Raw genomic sequence first — 24,625 nt, 5'->3', positions numbered from 1 at the left:
TAGCACAGTTATCAATTCAGTAAACTTAGTAAGTTCAATAAATTAAACATAATGGAATACTTTCCATAATCTACCATCTTTCAATTTTGTCAATTGATCCATTTTTTTGTAACATTTTCCCCAGTTAGAATAGGACCCAGTCTAGGATTAGTTATTAGATTTAGTTGTTATGTACTCTCTTTCCTTTAATCTGTGATATTTTTCTTGCCTTTTTCTTTTATGACATTGGCATTTTTAAGATGACATTCTCACCCTGTCTCCATCCCTCCTCTTTTTTTTTTTTTTAAATAGAACATTTATCATTTTGGCTTTGTCTCTTTCCTCATAAGTTTCGGGTTCTGCATTCCTTTTTTTTTTAAGATTTTATTTATTTGAGAGAGAGAAAGAGCACAAGCAGGGGGAATAGAATGCAGAGGGGGAGGGAGAAGCAGGTTCCCCACTGAGCAGGGAGCGTGACGCAGGACTCGATCCCAGAACCCTGGGATCATGACCTGAGCCACCCAGGCGCCCCTCAGGTTCTGCATTCCTGACTGGAATACTGTAAAGTAATATGTTTTCTCAGGGTGTCCCATCTAGAGGTGTATGTTGTCCATCTTTCCCTCATTGATGTTAATTTTGATTAGCTAATCGTGATACTGTTTGATTTATCTACTGTGTAATTCCCCCTCCCCCCCGCAACTAATAAGCAGTTCTTTGGGGGAGATACTTGAAGACCATTCATACATACTACTCTTCATGCAAATCTACTCCTAGATTTAGCATCCATTGATGATTTTTTTTCTTGAAGCAGTCTGTACTGTGATATCGGCAAAATGATGATTTTTTAAGGCTTCAGCACTCCTTGCATGTTTACCAGTTGGATTCTACTATAAATAAAAGTCCTCCCTTCTCCATTTATGTACATGTGTATTTAATACTGATAGCGACTCATGGGTTCCTGTTTTTTACAGGCCTGTAATTCATTACTGTCCTTAATTATTTTGGTACTCAAATTGTCACAGGTTTGGCCAGTGGGAGCCTTTTCACACTGGCTCCCAGGTCCTTAGGACAAGCTCCCATCATTTCTGAGTACTTCCCCCGCTCTGTGGTGTAACAGCATGTTCTAGGTAGAGCTACAGTTTATATGAGAGACCTTCAGATACACTGGTGGCTTCAGTGTTGTGTGTTCAGTGCGCCTGTGAGGATAAGCACAACCTGCAGTGAAAGCACAGTGGAGGGTCCTCTAGCACGGTGTGGGTAGAGGAGAGGCATGGCGGTAGGACTCGGGGAAGGGGGTTGTCAGTGGAAGCCCCCTTAGAGGAGGTGCCATCAGTACCAACGTGTGCAGGATCGATGTGGCTTCGAGAAGCAGTGGGGAGGGAGGAAGAAAAGCATCTCAGGCAGATGGATGATCATGGTCTCATGCCCTAGGAGGAGGTAGCACAGGACAGCCATGCACAGGATCACACCTGGCTCTGTTCCTTTGGGATGCAGAGTGGAGGGGGCATGATCAGATCTGCATCTTAGAACACAAATATTCTGGCTGTGATGTGGGAGGAAGGCAAGACCAGAGGTGAGAGAGCAGCACGAAGTTGGAGCCATAATGTTGATGAGAGTATTCAAAAGTGCCCCGAATAATAGTAACTAATGCTGACTTACTAACGTTTGACATTTAAATTTTACTACAGCCCTACTATTATTTCCATTTTATAGGTGAAATTTCAAAGGTGTAAGGATTGAGTATTTTCTTAGACACTAACAAATGGCAGAACTGGGGTGGAAACCATGACCACTTCGTTTCACCCTGTAGTTGGTTGTGCAAGAATGGGAAGTCAGGGATCACACCCTCGTTTCTTGTAGTGTTACTGAGTGAATAGTGGTAACATTCGCGGAGAGAACAGAGAGCATTTGGGGAAGGGTTGTGGTGAGGATTTCCTTTTTGAACATATTGACAATTATCTTTGGGCATATCCAGATGGTGCTCTGTAGTAGGCAGGTGGCTATATGTGTCTGGAGTCTTGGAGAGAGCATGATGTTCAAGATACCAATTTGGGAATCATCAGCCTTTAAATGTTACTGAATGCCTACTAGTGGATATGATCACTGGTTAAAAGGATGTAGAATGAAAAGAGGAAGCAACTTAGGGCAAAAACCAGACAGACGTTAATGGGACAAAAGAGGTGGGAAGAAACCAGGCTAGTATGTTGTCAAAGAGGCTAAAAAAAGGAGCAATCAGTATTGTCAGATGCTGCAGAGATAAGGGGGCATAGGGACCAGAAAATATATCCTCTGGATTTAGCAGCAGAGAGATTGTGGTATTTCAGTGGAATGTTGATAAGAGCCAGATTAAAGCAGACTAAGGAATGAATTGTAGGGAGAAGAGTACAGGGTGGACAGAAAGCCCATATATGTACCAGTCATATTCCCCCACATTTTAATTTTTCTTCATGTTCATTAAATAGCTTTTGTGTTGTGGCTGGAAGTCATTAAAACAGTCACTGATGGCTTTTTTTTTAACCTGTGGTTAGGCAGAGTCTCATAGGTATGGGCTTTGTGGCCACTTGGTAGACAAAAAGAGTGTACATAACTCTTAACAGTCTTAGCTTGGAAGGAAGAGGAGAGCAAGCCAGACGCCCAGTGAAAGCTAGCAGTTTGTATGCAAAATGAAATCAAGTTTGAGATTACATGATGATTGTTAAGTATCTATTTAATTATAGACGAGCAAAAGTAATTCAGTATTTTCCTTAAATATCTTTATTTCTTCATTTGTTTTTCAAAGATTCATTCAGTTTTTTTTTTTTTTTAAAGATTTTTATTTATTTATTTGAGAGAGAGAGAATGAGAGAGAGCATGAGAGGGGTTAGGGTCAGAGGGAGAAGCAGACCCCCTGCCAAGCAGGGAGCCCGATGCGGGACTCGATCCAGGGACTCCAGGATCATGACCTGAGCCGAAGGCAGTCACTTAACCAACTGAGCCACCCAGGCGCCCGATTCATTCCAGTTTTTTAAAAAAATTTTTTTTACTCAAGGATAGTGGACTTACAATGTCATATTAGAGGTATACAACAGAGTGATTCAACAATTCTATACATTAGGAATGCTCAGTACAGTAAGTGTAGCTACCATTTTTCACAATACATCATTATTACAATATTATTGACTGTATTTCCTACTCTTTTTATCCCTGTGACCTATTTATTTTATAACTAGATGTTGGTACCTCTTAATCCCCTTCATGTATTTTGCCCATCCCTCCTCCCCTCTGGCAACCACCAGTTTCTTCTCTGTGTTTATGAGTCTGTTTCTGTTTTCTTGCTTGCTTGTTCTTTTTTTTTGTTTTTTTTAGATTCCGCATGTAAGTGAAATCATATAGTATAGGTCTTTCTGTGATTGGTTTATTTCACTTAGCATAATACCCTGTAGTTTAATGTTGTTGTGAGTGACAAGATGTTGTTATTTTTTGTGGCCGAGTAATACCCCATTGTGTATATATCCCACATGTTCCTTACCATTCAGCTATCAGTGGACACTTGGGATGCTTCTGTAACTTGGCTATTGTAAATAATGCTGCAGTAAAAATGGGGGTGCATGTATCCTTTCAAATTAGGGTTTTTAATTTTTTGGGAAACCTCCATACTGTTTTCCATAGTGGCTGCACCAATTTACATTCTCATCATTAGTGCATGAGGGGTTTTTTCCTCCACATCCTCGCCAACACTTACTTTTGTCTTTTTGATATTAGACATTTTGACAAGAGTGAAGTGCTAATTCATTTTGATTTTGATTTGCATTTTCCTGATGATGAGTGGTGTTGAGTGACTTTTCATGTGTCTCTTGGTCATCTGGATGTCTTCTTTGGAAAAAATGCCTATTCAGGTTCTTCTGCCCATGTTTTAATTGGAATGTTTGGTGGTTTGGTTTGGTTTGGTTTTGGTGTTGTATGCATTCTTTATATATTTTCTCCCCTTCAATAGGAAATACCTTCTCCCCGTCAATAGGTTGTCTTCTTTGTTGATGGTTTCTTTTGCCATGTAAAAGCTTTTTAGTTTGATGTAGTCCCCATAGTTTTTCTTGTTTCCCTAAGGAGACATCAAGAAAAATGTTGCTGGGGGGCGCCTGGGTGGCTCAGTCGTTAAGCGTCTGCCTTCGGCTCAGGTCATGATCCCAGGGTCCTGGGATCAAGCCCCGCATCGGGCTCCCTGCTCTGCGGGAAGCCTGCTTCTCCCTCTCCCACTCCCCCTGCTTGTGTTCCCTCTCTCGCTGTGTCTCTCTCTGTCAAATAAATAAATAAAATCTTAAAAAAAAAAAAAAAAGAAAAAGAAAAATGTTGCTGGGGCGCCTGGGTGGCTCAGTCGTTGGGTGTCTGCCTTCGGCTCAGGTCATGATCCCAGTGTCCTGGGATCGAGCCCCGCAGTGGGCTCCCTGCTCTGCGGGAAGCCTGCGTCTCCCTCTCCCACTCCCCCTGCTTGTGTTCCTGCTCTCGCTCTCTATTTATTTATTTATTTTAAAGATTTTTTTTTTTTTAAGATTTTATTTATTTGACAGAGAGATAGTGAGAAAGCACAAGTAGACACAGTGGCAGGCACTGGGAGAGGGAGAAGCAGGCTCCCCGCCGAGCAGGGAGCTGGACATGGGGCTCAATCCCAGGACCCTGGGATCACGACCTGAGCCGAAGGCAGACGCCCAACGACTGAGCCACCCAGGCGCCCCATAAAATCTTTTAAAAAAAAAAATGTTGCTAAGGCCGATGTCTAAGACATGACTGACTATGTTTTCTTTTAGGATTTTTATGCTTTCAGGTCTCACATTTAGGTCTTTAATCCATTTTGAGTTTATTTTTGTGTATGGTGTAAGAAAGTGGCACAGTTTCATTCTTTGGCATTAGGTCTCCAGTTTTTTTAGCACCATTTATTGAAGAGACTGTTTTTTCCCCATTGTATATGCTTGCTTCCTTTATTGTAGATTAATTGACCGTGTATGCCTGGGTTTCTTTCTGGGCTCTGTGTTCTGTTTCATTGATCTTATGTGTCTATTTTTGTACATTACCATACTCTTTTGATTACTATACCTTTGTAGTATAGCTTGAAATCTGGTATTGTGATACCTACAGCTTTGTTCTTCTTTCTCAAGAGTGCTTTGGCTATTTGGGGTCTTTTGTGGTTCCATACAAATTTTGGGATTATTATGGGCGCCTGGGTGGCTCAGTTGGTTAAGCGACTGCCTTCGGCTCAGGTCATGATCCTGGAGTCCCGGGATCGAGTCCCGCATCGGGCTACCTGCTCAGCAGGGAGTCTGTTTCTCCCTCTCCCGCTCCCCCCTCTTGTGCTCTTTCTCTCTCTCACTCTCTCTCTCAAATAAATAAATAAAATCTTTAAAAAAAAAAAAATTTTGGGGGGGATTATTTGTTCTGGTTCTCTGAAAAATGCTGTGGGTATTTTGATAGGGATTGCATTGAATTTGTAGATTACTTTGGGTAGTATGGACATTTTAACAATAATAATTATACCACGCCATGAGCCTGATGTATCTTTCCATTTGTTTGTGTCGTCTTCAGTTTCCTTCATCAGTGTCTTACAGTTTTCAGAGTACAGGTCTTTCATCTCCTTAGTTAAGTTTATTTCTACATTATTTTATTCTGTTTTGATGCACTTGTAAATGGGATTTTCTCATTTTGTCGTTAAGTGTATAGAAATGCAACAGACTTCTGTATATTTTGTATCCTGTAACTTTACTGAAATCATTTATTCTAATAGTTTTTTGGTGGTGTCTTTGGGGTTTTTTCTATATAGTGTCTTGTCATCTGTGAATAGTGAGTTTTATTTCTTCCTCACCACTTTGGATGCCTTTTATTTCTAGCGTATGATTGCTGTGACTAGGACTTCCAGTACTGTGTTGAATAAAACTGGTGAGAGTGGACATCCTTGTCTTGTTCCTGACCTTAGGGGGAAAACTCTCACTTATTCTCCATTCAGTGTACTGTTTTTCATCTATGGCCTATGTTATGTTGAGTTATCTTCCTTCTGAACCCACTTTGTTGAGGGTTTTTATCATGGATGCATGTTGAATTTCGTCAAAATTTTTTTTCTCCATCTATTGAGATGATCATATACTTTTTATCCTTTTGTTAATGTGGTGTATCATGTTCATTGATTCTTAGATATTGAACCATCCTCACATCCCTGGAATAAACCCCATTTGGTTGTGGTGAATGTCTTTGTCAGTGTGTAGAATTTGGTTTGCTCGTATTTTGTTGATGATTTCTGCATCTTTGTTTATCAGGGATAGTACTCTGTCATTTTTTTAATTAATTTTTTTTAAGAGAGTGCGTGAGCAGGGGTGGGAGGGGTAGAGGGAGAGGGAGAGAATCTTAAGCGGACTCCTCGTGGAACCCGATGTGGGGCTCGATCTCATGAACCTGAGATCATGACCTGAGTTGAAATCAAGAATCAGACGCTTAACCGATTGAGCCATCCAGGCACCCCTGTAATTTCCTTTTATTGTAGTGTCTTTACCTAGTTTTGATATCAGGGTAATGCTCATCTCATAGAATGGATGTGGAAGTTTTCCTTCTATTTTTTAAAATACTTTGAGAAGGTTAGGTGTTAGCTCTTTAAATGTTTGGGAGAATTTACCTATGTAGCCATATGGTCCTGGACTTTTGGGGGGGGGCGGTAGTTTTTTGATTATCGATTCAGTTTTGTTACTAGAACTAATCACTCTGTTCAGATATTCTCTTCTTCCTGATCCAGTCTTGGAAGATTGTGTATTTCTAGGAATTACTCATCTTTTCTACAGTGTCCAGTGTCTTGGTATATAATTCTTTGTGGTTTTGTGGCGTCAGTTGTTATTTCTCCTCTTTCATTTTTCTCTTCTTTTTTTTTTTTTTTTTTTTGAGCGAGAGAGCACATAAGGAGAAGGGGGTGGGGAGGGAGAGGGAGAGAGAGAATCTTAAGCAGACTCTATGCCCAGTGTGTGCTTGATCCCACAGCCCTGAGATCAAGACTTGGATGCTTAACCGACTGAGCCACCCAGGCGCCCTCTCCTCTTTCATTTCTGATTTTATTTGATTCTTCTCTTTTTCTTGATGAGTTTGGCTAAAGGTCTGTCAGGGTTCTTTTTTATCTTTTCAAAGAACCAGCTCTTGGTTCACTGATCTTTTCTATTGTGTTTCAGTCTCTATTTCATTTATTTCCACTCTGATTTTTACTCTTTTCTTCCTTCTGGTAACCCTGGGCTTTGTTTGTCCTTACTTTTTCTGGTCCCTTCAGGTGTAGAGATTTTTCTTGTTTTTTTGAGATTGGCCTGTATCACTATAAACGTCCCTCTTAGAAGTGCTTCTGCTGTGTCACAAAGATTTTGAACTGTTGTGTTTTCATTTTCATTAGTCTCCAGGTATTTTTAAATTTCCTCTTTCATATCCTTGTTGACACATTGGTTGGTTAGTAGCATATTTGTTAGCTTCTGCATGGTAGTGTTTTTCCAGTTTTTGTTGTTGCTGTGGTTACTGATGTCTAGTTCCATATTGTCATTAGAAAACATGTTTGATATGATTTCAGTCTTCTTAAATTAATTGCGACTTGATTTGTGGCCTAACATGTGATTTATCTTGTAGAATGTTCCATGTGCACTTGAAATGAATTATGTATTCTTCTGTTTTGGGATGGAATGTTCTGTATATATTTGGTCCCTCTGGTCTAATGTGTCATTCAAAGCCAGTGTATCTTGATGGATTTTCTGTGTCAGTGATCTATCTATTGATGTAAGTGGAATGTTAAAGTGTCTTGCAATTATTGTATTACTCTGTTTCTCCCCTTTCGTTTGTTAACTTTTTTTTTTTTTTTAGATTTTATTTATTTATTTGACAGAGAGAGAGGGACAGCGAGAGAGGGAACACAAGCAGGGGGAGTGGGAGAGGGAGAAGCAGACTTCCTGCTGAGCAGGGAGCCCAATGTGGGGCTTGATCCCAGGACTCTGGGATCATGACCCGAGCCGAAGGCAGACTATTAACGACTGAGCCACCCAGGCGCCCCTGTTAACATTTGTTTTATGTATTTAGGTGTCCTATTGTTGGGTGTGTATTTATAACTGTAATATTCTCTTGTTGGATTGATCCTTTTATCATTACATAATGCCTTTCTTTGTCTTCTGTTGCAGTCTTTGTTTTATTTTATTTTTTAAAATATTTATTTTAGAGAGAGCCCAAGAGAGAACGGAGAGCACAAGCAGGGAGGTGAGGAGAGGGGCAAAGGGAGGGGCAGAAGTGAACTCCCCGCTGAGCAGGGAGCCCGATGTGGAGCTCTATCCTAGGACCCTGGGATCATGACCTGAGCCGCTTAACTAACTCAGCCACCCAGGTGCCTCGCAGTCTTTGTTTTAAAGTTTATTTTGTCTGATAGAAGTATTACTACCCAAGTTTTTTTTTTTTTTTTTTTTTTTTGTTTTTTTTTTTACCGTATTTTTTTTTTTTTTTTTTTTTTTTGGCTTTCATTTGCATGGAATGTTTTTCCATCTCTTCATTTTCAGTCTGTATGTGTCTTTTTGTCTGAAGTTAAGTCTCTCCTAGGCAGCATGTAGATGGGTCTTGTTTTTTTTTTTTTATGCATACCCTGTGGCTTTTGATCAGAATATTTAGACCATTCACATTTAAAGTAATTATTGATAGGTATGTACTTATTGTCATTTGTTAATTTTTTCTGATAGCTTTTGTAGTTGTCTGTTTCTTTATTCTCTTGCTCTTCCCTCATGATTGGTGACTTTTAGTTTTATGCTTGGATTCCTTTCTTTTTATTTTTTGGTGTATTTCTTACAGGTTTTTGTGTTGTAGTTACCTTGAGATTCATATATAACATCCTAAGTATAAGCAGTTTATATTAAGTTGCTGATTGCTAAAGTTCTATCACACATTCTAAAAGAACTATATTTTTATTTTCCCATCCATCTTTTATATGTTTTACATCTTTTTGTGACTCCCTTAATTTTTTAAGTACAAATGATTTTACTCCTGTTGCCTTTTAACCTTCATACTAGCAGTGTAAGTGATTGATGTACTGTGTGTTTGCCTTTACCCTTGAAATTTTTTCCTTTCACTGTTTTCTTACCCTCTCATCATGGCTTTTTCTTTTGCACTTAAAGAAGTCCCTTTAGCATTTCTTGTAAGGCTGGTTCAGTGGTGATGAACTCCTTTAACTTGTTTGTCTGGGAAACTCTGTCTCTCTGATTTTATGTGATAACCTTGTAGTGCAGAGGATTGTTGTTTGTCAGTTTTTTTCCTTTTGGCACTTTGAGTACATCTTGCCACTCTCTTTTGGCCTGCAATGTTTCTGCTGAAAAATCAGCTGATATCCTCATAGGTTTTTTTGTTGTGCATAACTGTTTGGTTTCCTCTTGCTGCTTGTAAGATCTTCTCATTATCTTTGATCTTTGACATTTTAATTATTACGTGTTTTGGTATGGCCCTCTTTGGGGCTCTCTGCTTCTTGAACCGGGATGTCTCTTTTGTTCTCTAGGTTAGGGAAGTTTTCAGCTGTTATTTCTTTCTTTCTTTTTTTTTTAATTTAATTTATTCATTTGAGACACAGAGATAAGAGAGAGAGAGAAAGCATGAGCAGGGAGAGAGGCAGAGGGAGAAGGAGAAGCAGGCTCCCCGCTGAGCCAGGAGCCCGATGTGGGGCTCGATCCCAGGACCCTGGGATCATGATCTGAGCTGAAGACAGATGCCCAACCATCTGAGCCACCCAGGTGCCCCTGTTATTTCTTCATATAAATTTTCTGCCCCTTTCTCTCTCAATCTCCTTCTGAGATCCATATCATGAGAATGTTAATTTGCTTGATGTTGTCATTTTTTAAAATTCCATTTCTTTTTGGTGTTCAGCTTGAATGTTTTTTGTTCCCCTGTTTTCGGGATTGCTCATCTGTTCTTCTGCCATCTTCTGCATCATCTAATCTCCTGTTTATTACCTCTAGTATATTTTTTATTTCAGTTATTTTAGTCTTTACCTCAGACGTTTTTTAAAAAAACAGTGTCTTTTTGTGGAAGTTCTTAGTGAATTCATCCTCTCTTCTCTCAAGTCTGTTGAGCAACTTTATGATCGTTACTTTGAAATCTTTGTTAGGTAGATGGCTTATCTCATTTTGGTTTAGTTATTTCCTTGAAATTTTGTCTTACTAGCATATTCCTCTGCTCCTTTTTTAAATCTGATTTTCTGTGTTTGTTTCTATGAATGAGGTGAAAGAGCCGCCTCTCCCAGTCTTAGAGGAGTGGCCTTGTGTAGACACATCCCCCATGCAGACTGTGTGTTCCTCGCGCATTTGGGTAGCTGGCTGCCTGGAGCTGCGATCCGTGTGGTCCCCGGGTCCTGGGGCACTCTGCAGCAGGGCTACCCTAATGGAAAACTGGAGCAGCACCTGGCGTGGATGGGGGTATCTCCGGGGGCTTTGCACTGTGCCCCTTGGTGAGATTACTGGAGCCGTATTGGATATAGGCGAGGTGTGCCCTGGTGTGTGCCTCACTGGGGCTCCCCTGCTTAGATGGCTGGGGCTGGTGTGTGCTTGGGGCCCAGCACTAGCCGAAGAGACAGGCTGTCTAGAACATCCAGTCCCTGCTCCTGCGTGGACTGTCACGGTGGGAGTGGGCAGGTCACCAGTGGCACTCACCAGCACCTCTGACCCCAGGGAGACTTCCAGTCATTACCCCACTGTTTGGTGGATGTTCTGGGGTTAACAAATGATTTTCCTTCACTTATAGTCTAGTTACCCTTTAAACTGCAGCTTTTTTTCGGTGCACTGGGCAGTGATACCTTCCACTATTGGCAGTTTGTGGCATCAAGCGGGGGGGGAGGTTGCCCTTGTTACCATGCATCTCTTTCTCTTGCCGTTCTGATTGAGGTCCCTCTAACCTTGTATTGTGTGGAAGTTGTCCCGTCAGCCCCTCGTTCTTCGGGAGGAATTGATGTATATATAGGTGTAAATGTGGTGTGTCCATGGGAGGACATGAGTTCAGGGTCTTCCTATGCTGCCTTCTTACACCCATCCGAACATTTTTTATTTTTGAAATATTGATTGTAGTTCTCTACATTGTAATGGCATGATTTGAAGTTTCAGGACTTATTTGCAAGGTAAAGAAGATTTGGTGTGGAATGACCCTTCCTTATGAGTGTGGTTTAGACCATGTAGCTTACAATCATGGTTTCCATGCCTCTTAAGATGATGCAGGTGTTTACTTCACATACTTAAAAATATTTGACCATCTAGTGAGTGAACACAGCAGAAATTATGAGATTGTATGGTATACACTACATTTTTCCCCTTTAAAAAAATAGGAAATATGTGCAGTTGAACCCTTGAACAACATAGGTTGGAACTGTATGAGTCCACTTATATGCAGATTTTTAAAAATAAGTACAGTACAGTGCTATAGATGTTTTTTCTTACGATTTTCGTAATGTTTTTTTCTCTAGTTTACTCTATTGTAAGAGTACAGTATATAATACATCATTTAACATACAAAATGCGTATTAATCGACTGTTTATGTTATCAGTAAGGTCAACAGTATACTGTTAGTAGCTAAGTTTTGGGGGAGTCAGAACTTAAATACGGATTTTCGACTGCACTGGGGTTGGTGCCCATAACCCCTATGCCATTCAGAAGTCAGCTGTGTTAAAACATGTATCAGTTCATTGACCCTTGATGCTGCCAGTGAATTTATGAATTCATTATTTCACTAGTTGCCTTATTTATATGTGGGTGCTCAACTTGAGTAGTGCCGGTGAGATTGGATGTTAATTTTCTCCACTCAAACTGTATCCTTAAATCCTGCCATCTTAGCACCTCTGTCAGTGGCATCAGAAATAAGTGAAAGCCTAGCTGTTTAGGTCTGGCTAATGATGGGCCAGCAGCATGATCTTTTTAATTAATTAATTCCTTTGTCTTCCAAGATTTTATTTAAATTCAAGTTAGTTAACATGTAGTGTAGTATTGGTTTCAGGAGTGGAATTTAGTTATCCATCACTTATATACAACATCCGGTGCTCATCACAAGTGCCATCCTTAATTCCCATTTCTCATTTAGCCCATCCCCCCCCACCTCACCTCCAGCAAAGCATCATGGTTAAAAACAAAGGATTCTAAGTTTCCGTTTTTGTTTGCTAAGTTATTTCCTTTAGACTTTGGGTTTCCTTTACTCATACTTCAAATCTTTTAGCCTCAGAGTACAAGTAGGATGTAAGACAGGACAGGTAATGCTTTCTGGTGTTATCATCAAGTCCTTGTTTTCTTACTATTTCGGACATCAAAATGATTACTGTGCTTTAGGGGAGTGATGTGATAGACCTTGGGAAAATATGAGTGATTATACGTAAGTAGCATTTCTCAAGGCTAGCAAAATATGGTTGCCAAATAGTAATACTCTGTAGTTTTAATATAGCTGCTGCTTTATTTTTTTAAGCATTAAAATGAAACAGGTTTTCAGATGTTTTTTGGCTTTTTTTGTTTCTAAACCAGTGATTGGCTGTATTATATCAGAAAAGTCTGGCTAAGTTGAATCTGTCAATTTTACAACTCTCCATTTTAACATAGTGATCATTTCTGTTTGAATAAAGTGAAATATGTAAGTAAATTCAACCGTACCTTATTGAAGTATTGTTGACACACAATGTTACATGAGTTTTAGGTGTACAAACACAGTGATTAACTTTGATTTCTTTTAATAGAAAATGAATGCGGTGTTGGAAGATCATTACTATTGGAAGGCCGGTTAGCATCAATTTCCTAACAGATACTTGACCACCATTTGTTCTGGCATGGCGCAGAGCACTCCACAGCTTGATATGCAGGTTCTCCATGACCTCCGACAACGTTTCCCGGAGATTCCAGAGGGTGTTGTATCTCAGTGCATGTTACAGGTAGATTACCCAGCAATGATAGTGATTAATATTAAGCTACAGTTCTCCTTAAGTTTTCTTGTCTATGTGGAGGGCAGTAGGAGATATTTAGAGCAGGATTTCACAACCGTGGTGCTATTGAAATTTCGGCTGGGTAATCTTTGTTGTGGGGCCCTGCCTTGTACATTGTAGGCTGTTTAGCAGCATTCCTGGTCTCTACCACTAGATGCCAATAGCACTCTTGCAGTTGTGACAACCAAAAATGTCTCCACACATTGCTAAATATCTTATGGGAGGCAAAACCTCTACCCCATTGAGAACCACTGATTTTGGGGGGCGAAAAAAGGCATGTAGCAAAACAAAAACTGATTATGTTCATATTTCACTTTTTACATTTTTAGAGTTGTTTGATCAGTCCCCAAATCCTTGGATTTGAATTTTGAATCTCAGATTTATCATTGTAACTTTTTAGGCTATATACTTTTGAGGCTATTTTTTATTTTTATATTTTAAAATTTTTTTATTTATTTGACAGAGAGAGAGACAGCGAGAGAGGGAACACAAGCAGGGGGAATGGCAGAGGGAGAAGCTGGCTTCCCGCTGAGCAGGGAGCCCGATGCAGGGCTTGATCCCAGGACCCTGGGATCATGACCTGAGCCAAAGGCAGATGCTTAATGACTGAGCCACCCAGGCACCCCAAGCCTATTTTTTAAAGTCTATAGAGAGTCCAGTCCCTTTCTTACTGTTTTTCTGGTTGATAAATGCTTACTAATAGGTAATTTTAAGTATAAGGCCACTTTCTCTAAGTTTAATCATATTCCTTTGGTTTGGTTGTCTTGTAGTGAAATGTATCTTTAATATTGGGTAGAATGTGTTTTCCCATTCAAGGGACAAGAGAGAAACCGGCCTAATGCTTCCCTTATTGAATTTTGCAGCATCCTCCACAGGATCTCAGAGTGTTTTGGGTTACAGCATTTCCCTCTTTGGTTCACTTTTGGGTACAGCGCCTTTGTCTTGCCCACTGGACTTCCTCACACTACAGTCAGTTCAAATTTTACCTTACTGCAGTGTGAGCGGCTCAGGTTATCACCTAAGCCTATATACAGTGGAGGTTAATTACAAATAGAATAGAACAATTGTGGTAAAAGAGGTGCTTCCTAGACCTTCTGCTAGGTCTAGACCTACGGGCTTACGGTTTTTGTATTATAGCTTGCTTTTTGTTTTTTCCAACACACATTCCCAGTCTGAATTTCCGTTCTTTACTTCAGTCACATCTTGGTTTCTGGTAGAGCAAAGGTGCTTCCCACTGGAGTAAAACCAAGCATGAGTGAGGCTTTTAGCTAAAACCATTTTCTAGCAATCACCTTCCTTACCACCTATCCCCCATCTCTGACTTTGTTTTTTTCAAATTTAATTTATCCCTTTATCACCTGTATTTTTTCATGGCTTAGTGTCTTTATCACACTAAACTGAAGGAATGAACTTTAAATTGAAGTTAATGAACATTTGTTGCTAATTTACATTGACCCAAGTCTTTCTCTTCTTTGTTCCTTTGGGATTAATAGAGTTTATTGGTATGGAGACTTACTACCACTGAGTGGCTCTGAAAAGTTTTTCTGTTTGCATTTAAAGACTCAGTAGTTTACATTTAATATACAGTCTTAAAGCCTCTCTCTCTGGAGCTATCATCTCTCAATTTAGGGTCACTTTTTAGGAGTATGATTTTTTTTTTGCCTTGATCTTTTCAAGAGTTTATATATGGTTTTTGTTTGTTTAATTCTCACCTCTTGGGGTACCTGGCTGGCTCAGTCAGTAGAACATCCAACTCTTGATCTCAGGGTCGTGAGTTCAAGGCCCACATTGGACATGGAGTCTACTTAAAAAAAAGAAAAAGAAAGAGAAAAGAATTCTGACCTCTTTATCCAACTAAGTAATTTTGATTTCTTTATTTATATTTAGTATTTGGTAAATTTTGTATCCATTTTTTTTTCTTTTGAAAGCATTCTGCAGGTTAAAGATAACATTTGAATCTATTTTGGTGGTATTCTTTTAAAAATGATTTCATAAAGATAATACTTAAATACTTTGTATTGCTGGTTTAAATTTTTTCTTCATGTGAAAATTTACTTACCTTGTTACTATAGACATGCATTTGAATAGGCTGACAAACCAACTTTGTATCATTGTGAATTTGGGTCCTCGTGTGAGGATACTGTTCAGGCTCCCTAATTCACTGTAGAAAACATGAATTTTCAGCAACGTTGATACAAATGTCAAATAGTGAAGTATCCACGAGTGCTTTAGATTTCATATAAAACTGGCTAATTTTTGTTCTCCTTTTAGTCCAATTGCAGAGATACTTTATTTTCACTTTTCATACATATTCTTTTCCTTCAGATATCTGTCAGTGACATTTTCTAGTTGGCAATCAGTTTAAATCCTTTGGATCCAAATTTGCTTAATACCTAGCTTCTCTTCCTTGATCACAATGATTTTTAAGCAGGACTTTTAAAAAGGCCAAACTTTGAGTTTTAATAATTTTCTTCTTAAATTTCAGCAATTACTTTTCTCTGTGGCTCAGAATTTTAGTATCAAAGCTTTATATAAGGAAACAGATACAGGTTATGTATGGAGTTTTGATGAAGCCAATTCTTTAAATTTCTGAGAATTCATTTTGCAAAGGTTTGCTTAACTGAATCTTTGTTTACTTTTTTTTTTAAGATTATTTATTTATTTATTTATTTGAGAGAGAGAGAGAGAGAGAGAGAGCATGAGAGGGGGGAGGGTCAGAGGGAGAAGCAGACTCCCTGCCGAGCAGGGAACCCGATGTGGGACTCGATCCTGGGACTCCAGGATCCTGACCTGAGCCGAAGGCAGTCGCTCAACCAACTGAGCCACCCAGGCGCCCTCTTTGTTTACTTCTTAAAGCTTTAGTATAGTAATTTACTTTTGGCCTAACATCCTCTCCCTTGAAATTACTGTGTTATAGTTGAAACAGCAGTGGGAGTAGGAGATGGAGAATCTAGAACTGGCTCTCCTGTTAACTAGTTCAGTGCTAGTTCTCAAGCCATGTAACTCTCTGGGCATCTCTTTCCTCATCTGTAAATGAGTTGAGTTGGAATAGATGAACCCTAAAAGTTCTTCCAGCTCTAAAATTACAGCATTGTACGTTCTGTTTTAGGTTTAACCTTATTTGCTTCCCAGCAGAAGTAAAAGTGTTTCCTTTCATTTTTATATAAAATGTGCTTTTTACTAAAATCAGTATGTAGTAGTAGGTATGTATGTGCTTATCTGTGTATTTATGAACTACAGAGAAAGTCACAGAAATTGAGAAATTTTATTCCAAGGGCAATGGAGAATAGTGCTTTAGGCTAATAAAATAGTTCAGAATTTTGTATTTTAATGGAAAACTACCTTATAATTTTCAAATTAAAAAAAGAGGAACCTCCTTCATTAGTTGATTATTGTTGGAGTATCTAAAATGTCACTTTGGTATTACCATCTTTGAGTGTATGTGTAGTGACTCAAAAAATTAAAATCCTACAATGATTTGAAAGTTCACCAGGCTACTTTTCAGTGGGTAAAAAATGTTGAGACTGTGGGAGTGTGAATGAATTTCATTAAGGCAGTCGAGACCTGGTTTTCTGTTAAATAGCCTTAACTTTGGCCAAGTTGTGGAACCATAGTTCAAAAAGTGTGCTTGTTTTTACTGATTTCTTTGTTTAGCTTAATCTCTCCTAATGATAGTTGAAATTATATAGGGATAAATTTGGTTAAAAGAAAAGGCTGCTTTAGAATTTTTATTGTTTTGACTCTAGGAATTCTATTATAATTTTTCTCCTTTTGTGGTTTCAGTGCCTTTCGAAAACTAAAGCATGGTTATTTTCATGTTTTTCAGTTTGTTTATTTATTCATGTATTTATTTTAAAGATTTTATTTATGTATTTGACAGAGAGAGATAGCGAGAGCAGGAACACAAGCAGGGGGAGTGGGAGAGGGAGAAACAGGCCTCCTGCTGAGCGGGGAGCCCGACGCGGGCCTCGATCCCAGGACCCTGGGATCATGACCTGAGCTGAAGGCAGATGGTTAACCGACTGAGCCACCCAGGTGCCCCCATGTTTTTCAGATTAAATATTAATGATGAATATTGCTTTAACTTACATGTTAGAGCATTGTGGTGAATCCAAGATTGGCCCAACATGTTAATTTGTGGAGATGCATCAGACCTAAAATGAGTCCTGGATTTGGACTCAGAAGACTTGGAGTTGAGTCACACTGTTCATTAGTGGGTGCTTTCCATTTGTGTAGCAGTAGCGGGAGTACCAGTCATAGGAACTAAATGTCTGTGAAACAATATGAATTGTTTGGGATCTCCTTGTCAGGGTAGGTGACTATGAAGCTGTTCGTGCTTAAAATGCTGTTCTCTACTTATTTTATGATAGTCGTCTTTGTGTAACCTGCAAAGCTTGACTTCTATTAGGATTTGTTCATTTTGTCAGTGTTAATTTTACCATTTTTCTCCCCTAGAACAACAACAATCTTGAAGCCTGTTGCCGAGCCCTTTCCCAGGAGAGTAGCAAATACTTATATATGGAATACCATAGTCCAGATGACAACAGGATGAATAGAAATCGCCTTTTGCATATTAATCTGGGTATCCATTCTCCTAGTAGCTACCACCCAGGAGATGGAACACAACTTAATGGGGGTCGAACACTGGTACATAGCTCAAGTGATGGACATATTGATCCACAGCATGCAGCAAGTAAACAGCTGATATGTTTAGTTCAGGAACCACACTCCGCTCCAGCTGTTGTGGCTGCTACTCCAAACTACAATCCATTTTTTATGAATGAACAGAACAGAAGTGCAGCCACTCCTCCTTCACAGCCACCTCAGCAACCATCTTCCATGCCAACAGGAATGAATCCGTCTGCTATGCAAGGGCCTTCGCCGCCGCCACCTCCTTCATACATGCACATACCTCGGTATAGTACAAATCCGATTACTGTTACAGTATCCCAGAACCTCCCTTCTGGACAGACTGTACCAAGAGCTTTACAAATTCTTCCACAAATTCCAAGCAATCTCTATGGGTCTCCTGGTTCTATTTATATTAGACAGACATCTCAGAGTTCATCAGGAAGACAAACTCCTCAGACTACACCATGGCAGTCCTCACCACAGGGCCCAGTGCCTCATTATAGCCAGCGTCCTTTACCTGTTTATGCACATCAACAGAACTATCAACCTTCTCAGTATTCTCCCAAACAACAGCAGATTCCTCAACCTGCTTACCATTCACCACCTCCTTCTCAATGTCCTTCACCCTTCAGCTCTCCACAGCACCAAGTGCAACCTTCCCAGCTGGGCCACCCAAGTTCCCACGTCTTTATGCCACCTAGTCCTTCAACTACTCCACCCCATCCATATCAACAAGGACCTCCTAGCTATCAGAAACAGGGAAGCCATTCAGTATCTTATCTCCCATACACAACATCTAGCTTACCCAAAGGATCCATGAAGAAGATCGAAATTACAGTTGAACCCTCTCAAAGACCTGGGACAGCAATGAACAGGAGCCCTTCACCTATCAGTAATCAGCCGTCTCCACGGAATCAGCACTCACTGTACACAGCCACCACACCACCTTCAAGTTCTCCTTCGAGAGGAATATCCAGTCAACCAAAACCTCCATTTAGTGTTAATCCTGTGTACATTACATATACACAGCCAACCGGACCTTCATGTGCTCCATCACCATCTCCTCGAGTGATACCAAACCCAACAACAGTTTTTAAAATTACTGTAGGTCGAGCAACGACTGAAAATCTTTTAAATTTAGTGGACCAAGAAGAACGTTCTGCTGCGCCAGAACCTATTCAGCCCATTTCAGTGGTACCAGGCTCTGGGGGAGAAAAGGGAAGCCATAAATACCAGAGGAGTTCTAGTTCTGGATCAGATGACTATGCCTATACGCAAGGTAATTTGAGCCCTTTAATGAAATTTCATCTTCGTGGTGAGGTGGCTTTTTCAAAATAAATTTATATTAGCTGTTTAGTTTTAATTAAATGGTTAGTATTTATTAAATATTGGGCAATAGCATCGCTACCAAGAATAGGGTTAGAAAAAAATAGGGTCAGTGCTTCAGAGTTCTCTACAGGCTTTGTTTTAAAATATGAAAATATAGGCATGATAATAGTGACCCAAGAAGGCTGTTTTTAGGAATAACATTCATTGGGACAAAAGCATAGACAAGTGAAATTGATACTGTCAAAACACAAACCACAGAGTGGGAAAAGGAGATTCATAGTGGATGGGCTAAAGTTTATCAAGGTTAAGGAATTAGAATCTTTTCTAATGAGATTGGCCTGGAGGGTGTAATATTTATAAGTGATATATATTTATAAGTGGGATTGGTGATGAAGACTAATGTTGGATTAGTTAATAGTGGACCTAACTAAAAGGAGGACAGAATTTTTTAAAAGTCTATTCAGATTTCAAGGTATCTGAGAATTTAATATTCTTTCATTATATAAGAGTAGTAATTATGACTGTAGTTTGACATGCCTGGTATTAAACCTGTTTAAAACCCACACAGGTACAGTTAAAAAGACAATCATAGGGAAACGAAGGTCAACAGAGCAAGAGGGACGTACAGATGATGGCATTTTGGCAGCAGTTACAAGAGCCAGATTAAAGCAAAATAGCATTAGCAAGACACAAGGGTAAATGCCAACTGAAAATGGAGGACAGGGTTTCTTTTGAGTATTTTATGCATTAGCAGTGCGTATAGAAATCTCCCAGTCACTTGTTCAATGTTACCCTCTGCAATGACTCTATCTGTAACACTATAGCTTTGCTGTTACATCAGCGAGCAAGGATGGAGAGGTTAGCAAAGCAGTTGAAACTTGAGAAAGAGGAGCTAGAGCGGTTGAAGGCTGAAGTTAACAGTATGGAGCATGACCTGATGCAGAGACGGCTCAGAAGGGTCAGCTGCACCACTGCGGTCCCCACGGTAAGTCCTCTGTTGGCCTGCGTGGACAGGAAGCTGGGGAGGAGGGCTGTCCAGGGCATGTGTTTTTCTTTTAGGTTCTGTTCCTGGCAGGGCCTTTTCGTTTTTTCCACAATGGATGAGAGACTTTCACCTTCGGTTGTTCTCATCACAATAATTCGATGCTTTTATGTCTTCTCACATGTATGAATTCCATAGGTTCATCAGTATTGTCAAATAACTGACAGTTATAATGAAGGTATGGCATCTCATTTACTGTGAATTGCTTTCTGTCAAAATAGAAAAGTGCACCCTGCCCAAGCATTTTATATTTTTTTCTCATGTGTTCATTTTTTCTTTTAAGCATATAATATACTTATAAATTCCAAAGATTTAAAAGTTATTTTCTTAAGTACGTTGATTCAGAGGAGTTAGAACAGTATCAGTATGAACCTGGGCAAGTGTGCCCTGTAGAGCATTTTAAGGCAGAGCAATTTTGTTAAGTATAAATAATTGTAGGAACGAAGGTAACGGTATTGACAGCGGTCCTAATCGAAACTGCCCTAACGAAAAGATTTGGATAATATATTCTTAACATATTAAGTGCTATTTGAGTTCTAAAAAATGTTAAGCTATTCAGAACGTTTTGAAACCAGTCTCCTAAAATCTTGTGACAATACAAGCTTTCTGTGATCCGACCTATCGCTTCACCTTTTGGCATTTATTGGTGCAGCAGTCCTTGTTGAGTTTATGAATGTGGTCCTGCGCTGGGTGCTTAGTGCATACCTGCTAGCGAGAGAAATAGACCCATGGACAGATAATTAGTATTCAGTGTGGTAAGTGCTGGTGATGCTCACGGGTAATGAGAGAACTCGTACATCAACTAGTCTGTATATGTACTCAATGCATTTCTTCTGCTGGAATGCCCTCCTGAAGCTCTTCATGGGTAGGTCCTGTGTATTCTTCAGGGCTTCACCTTACCCTTTACTTTGTCTCTGGAGCCATTCCTTATTTTCCTGACCTCTCTCAACGGAGGGTAATTTCTCCGCATTTACGGGTTTGGAGAGGTGAGCATGTATGTCAGGCCTCTTGCAGACAGCATGTCTGCAGCTCCGCCTTCGTATATAAGTTTTTAATGGAGGGTCATGGCTTCAAAGGCAGTCTGTGAACTTCTGAAATTATGTGCAGTATGGACGCATGTCTACAGTTTTCATCTGATTTTCGTAAGGTTAATAGAGTGAAGGGGAAAACGGTGAGGACCCACTGCTCTAAACAGCATAGTGTTGCTGTATAGGCATAGAGGAAAGGGGAGGGCATTTTAGAAGGGAAAAGAAAAGAGAAAAGGAGGGAAAAGAACATGGAGATAATGAAGATGTGAAGTTAAGACAGGGACAGACTTTCAGGAGGCAGCAAATACAGGTCTTACACTTAAGCTGAGATTTCTGATGTCTTAACAGGTTAGTGTGCATCTGCTGATTGGGGTTTAGACCTTGAGGGTGAGGTGTTTGAACGTCATTCTGCTGGTAATGGGGAGCCAGTGGAATTTTTCAGAAGGAAAGTATTGATAAACAGGCATATTTAGTAACCTAATGAAATTTTTTTCTAATATTGACGAAATTCCTAAATATAGTCAGTATTAGAAGTAAGAAGGGAGGGTTTTACTTAAAACACTTAGAAAATTACAAAGCTATCTTTAACTGAAAGGTAATAAGTTTCTCATTGTTTTCTCCACTTGAAATCTTAATTGAATTCTCTGATTGGGGGAGGTATTGAAGAACATAACCCACATAGGAATCTACCCTGGTGGTTGGGCACTTTAGAATCTTTTAGGTACTTACGGAGCATAAAGAGATTTTCTTAGCATAAAAGTCATTTACCCTAACTTAACCAAGTAAGATTTGTTTAGTAACCTCTTGCTGTGTGGTAATTCCTGCTAAAATGAGCCCTATTGATTTTTTTTGTTGTGTTAGAAAGTAGAGAACTGTCAAAGGTAACATAGGTTAGTGCTTCAAAAAAAATCCAGATTTTAGATGAGCACTTTTATTGATGAGTTACTTAAGAAAAGCAGAAGAGTGGATTGAACCCCTTGTGTAGCCATCACCCAGCTTCAGAAATTGGTAGTCCATATGGGTGACAATATTTGAGAGAGAAGAAATTTGATTCCCTTGTGTTTCTGCTGCCAGGCCTAGAGTAAAATGAAGGACTATTAGCAATGCATGGCTGAGGGACGGACAGTTCTACGTGGAGGTTCAGACAGTGCCTCTTTTCAGATGTGAATTTGAATCCTCCTGCTACTTACCTGTCACTCATATATCCTTGGAGAAGTAACTTTCTCTGCTTATTTTCTTACCTATACTATCTGTGAGTACCTATCTCATGGGATTAAATAAGATAATATACATAATTTATGCAGTCCCCAATAAATAGTAAGTATTCTTACTAATGTTGGTTGGACAACACTGGAAAAACCTGCTTGAGATACACACCCACACACCCACGAACTGTTTTTGCAAAATTTAGATTTAGCCTTAGGTGTATGCATAACATAAGGTATATTATGTAGGAAATGAATCCAGAAGTAAAGCATTTTGTCAGAATTCCCTTTTGTTGATAGAGGCTCATTCGAGGTGCCATGACATAGTTGTAAAGAATGCCCACATAAGGGGTGCCTGGGTAGCTCAGTCAGTTAAGCAGCCGACTCTTCATTTCTGCTCATGTCATGATCTCAGGGTCATGGGATCGAGCCGCACATCGGACTCCATGCTCAGCGAGGAGTCTGCTGGAGATTCTTGCTCTTCCTCTCCCTCTGTCCCTCTCCCCCAAGCTCTCCCACTTGCTGTCTCTAAAATAAATCTTAAAAAAAAAAAAAAGTGCCCACATAGGCTCTGGAGGCAGAATAGTTCTGGCAATCACTGGCTGTATCTAACTTATCTGCATTTGATTTTCCCTATCTATAATGGGAATTCTAATAAGTATATTTTAATATTGTTGTCAAGATAAAAACAATATATGTAAAGTGCCTGGCATGGAGTTAGGTGCTCAGTAAAATGGCTGTCTTTATCTTTGTCCCACTCGCATGTAGGATTACATGATAGAGAATGAACTGTTTTTTGCTATTAAGCACATATTTCTACCTTCAAGTTTTCACATTTTTTATCAAGCAGTGTATTAAAATGTGTGTGCCTCACGAGACTGAAACGCACATTTGTTACCAGCTGTAGAAGCTTAGAGCACCAGTGAAATAATCTAAGGAGGGCAGAAGTGCAAGATGGCCGTAATCTGCTGTTCCCAAAGCCCTGTGTTAAGTGCTGTCGAAGAGGTCGTCACATAAAGAGATCTGTATGTGAAAGGATAGATGTGTCTGTGAACCTGTATGTATTTGTGAGAGAGAGAGAGAAAAGTTCATGTAAATTGACATTAAATCAGAAGTGTTGGCCAGTTAAATGGTAAGGATATTAAGTACTTTCAGGGTTTTGAGATAGAAATGTTAGCTTTTTGCCAGTAGGGTTCAAAGATGAGACAGTTTCATGGCAGAGGGGGACATTTAAGTTAAACCTTGAAAAATAAATAAGGTTGGATTAAGCTGAGAGATGCCTGTTTTTCCTGTCATTTGTCTTGTTCTAAGTGGGTTTTTGGAATAACCCACGTTTGTTAGTCTCAGATGCATAATTAGGGCCAAGCCACTGAACAACAGTGGTCTTCGACTGGGTCTCTGTGATACAACTTCTTAAAGTGCTCAGTTGACTTAAGGTAGTTTTGCCACCTTTTGAAAAAAGCTTAGAATTTTTCACTTTGAAATGTCAGATCTTTTACAAACAGCTCTAAATTGTACACAGCCGATCTTGAAACCCCTCTTCCCTGAAAAGACCGTGTACTTTTTGGCAAATGGTACTGACTTTTCAGAATTTTTTTTTTTACATTGCTTCAGTCAGAAACTATGAAAAAGGACATACGAATCTTACAGATAAACTATTCTTTTAGTAAATTCCAGTGGTTCTCCTGTCTTTGGAAATGATTTTGTTGACTAGATCTCTTGTTATAAGCAAATGTGCTGTAGCCTCTAGACTATAAAGTGTATTACAGTCCTTCCATACTTAGTTCTAGAGCTTCACTATTTAGGACCATTGTGACTAAAACACCCCCCCCCCCCCCCCGCCCCAATACATAGGAAGAATCAACTCCTTTAGGTATTTAATTTTCCCGTTATGATTCTACGGAGAATGGGTTCTTTCACATATTCCTACGAAGACAGTATCTTTGAAACCCCTGGACAAGTGCTTTATTTTTAGTATAAATGCTCAGGTATATTTTAAACCCTTTTAATATTGCCTGGTAGACAAGGTGTAAGCATTTTACATGGTAATGTCCCATAATTTTTCAGATAGGAAAAAAGGAAAGCAATCCCTAATAAATATTTCTGAATGACCATTCTGAGGGACTGTAGTTCTTACTGTATTCTATCACTTATGTTATGGTAATCACCATACATTACATCATCCCTTATTTTAAATGTTTCATACTTGCTAATGTAAGGGGCAGTCCCAGTTATTCTGATAACGTGTCCTAAAAGCATAAGAGCTTGCATTATTGTGAATTAAGAACCTTTTTGCTCTTTTGTAGAAAAATACAGGCTTTTTTTTTATTTTTAAAGATTTTATTTATTTGTCAGAGAGAGAGACAGAACACAAGCAGGGGGAGAGGCAGGCAGAGGGAGAAGCAGGCTCCCCGCCGAGCAAGGAGCCCGATGTGGGACTCAATCCCAGGACCCTGGGAT

The 24,625-nt window shown here is 39.5% G+C and overlaps 1 protein-coding gene across 6 annotated transcripts in view; it reads left to right on the top strand.

Moving 5' to 3' along the window:
- TAB3 (TGF-beta activated kinase 1 (MAP3K7) binding protein 3) overlaps nt 1-24,625 on the top strand; it is an 87,728-nt gene that overhangs the window by 45,241 nt on the left and 17,862 nt on the right. For 5 of the 6 annotated variants that reach the window (XR_004302064.1, XM_032426466.1, XM_032426467.1 and 2 more), the window contains exons 5-7: nt 12,687-12,878; nt 17,385-18,840; nt 19,715-19,875. Coding sequence is in view for 5 of the 6 variants with exons in the window: in XM_032426466.1 (XP_032282357.1) it covers nt 12,777-12,878; nt 17,385-18,840; nt 19,715-19,875 (1,719 nt within the window). In the remaining variant the exon portion in view is untranslated. The remainder of the gene's footprint in view (nt 1-12,686; nt 12,879-17,384; nt 18,841-19,714; nt 19,876-24,625) is intronic. The other variant, XM_032426465.1, reaches the window with a different exon arrangement.

Source organism: Phoca vitulina, unplaced genomic scaffold (assembly GCF_004348235.1).
Source record: "Phoca vitulina isolate PV1807 unplaced genomic scaffold, GSC_HSeal_1.0 scaffold35, whole genome shotgun sequence".
Lineage (NCBI taxonomy): Eukaryota > Metazoa > Chordata > Mammalia > Carnivora > Phocidae > Phoca > Phoca vitulina.
The sequence above is the reverse complement of the archived record's forward strand: the minus strand, read 5'-3'. Positions and strand labels throughout refer to the sequence as shown.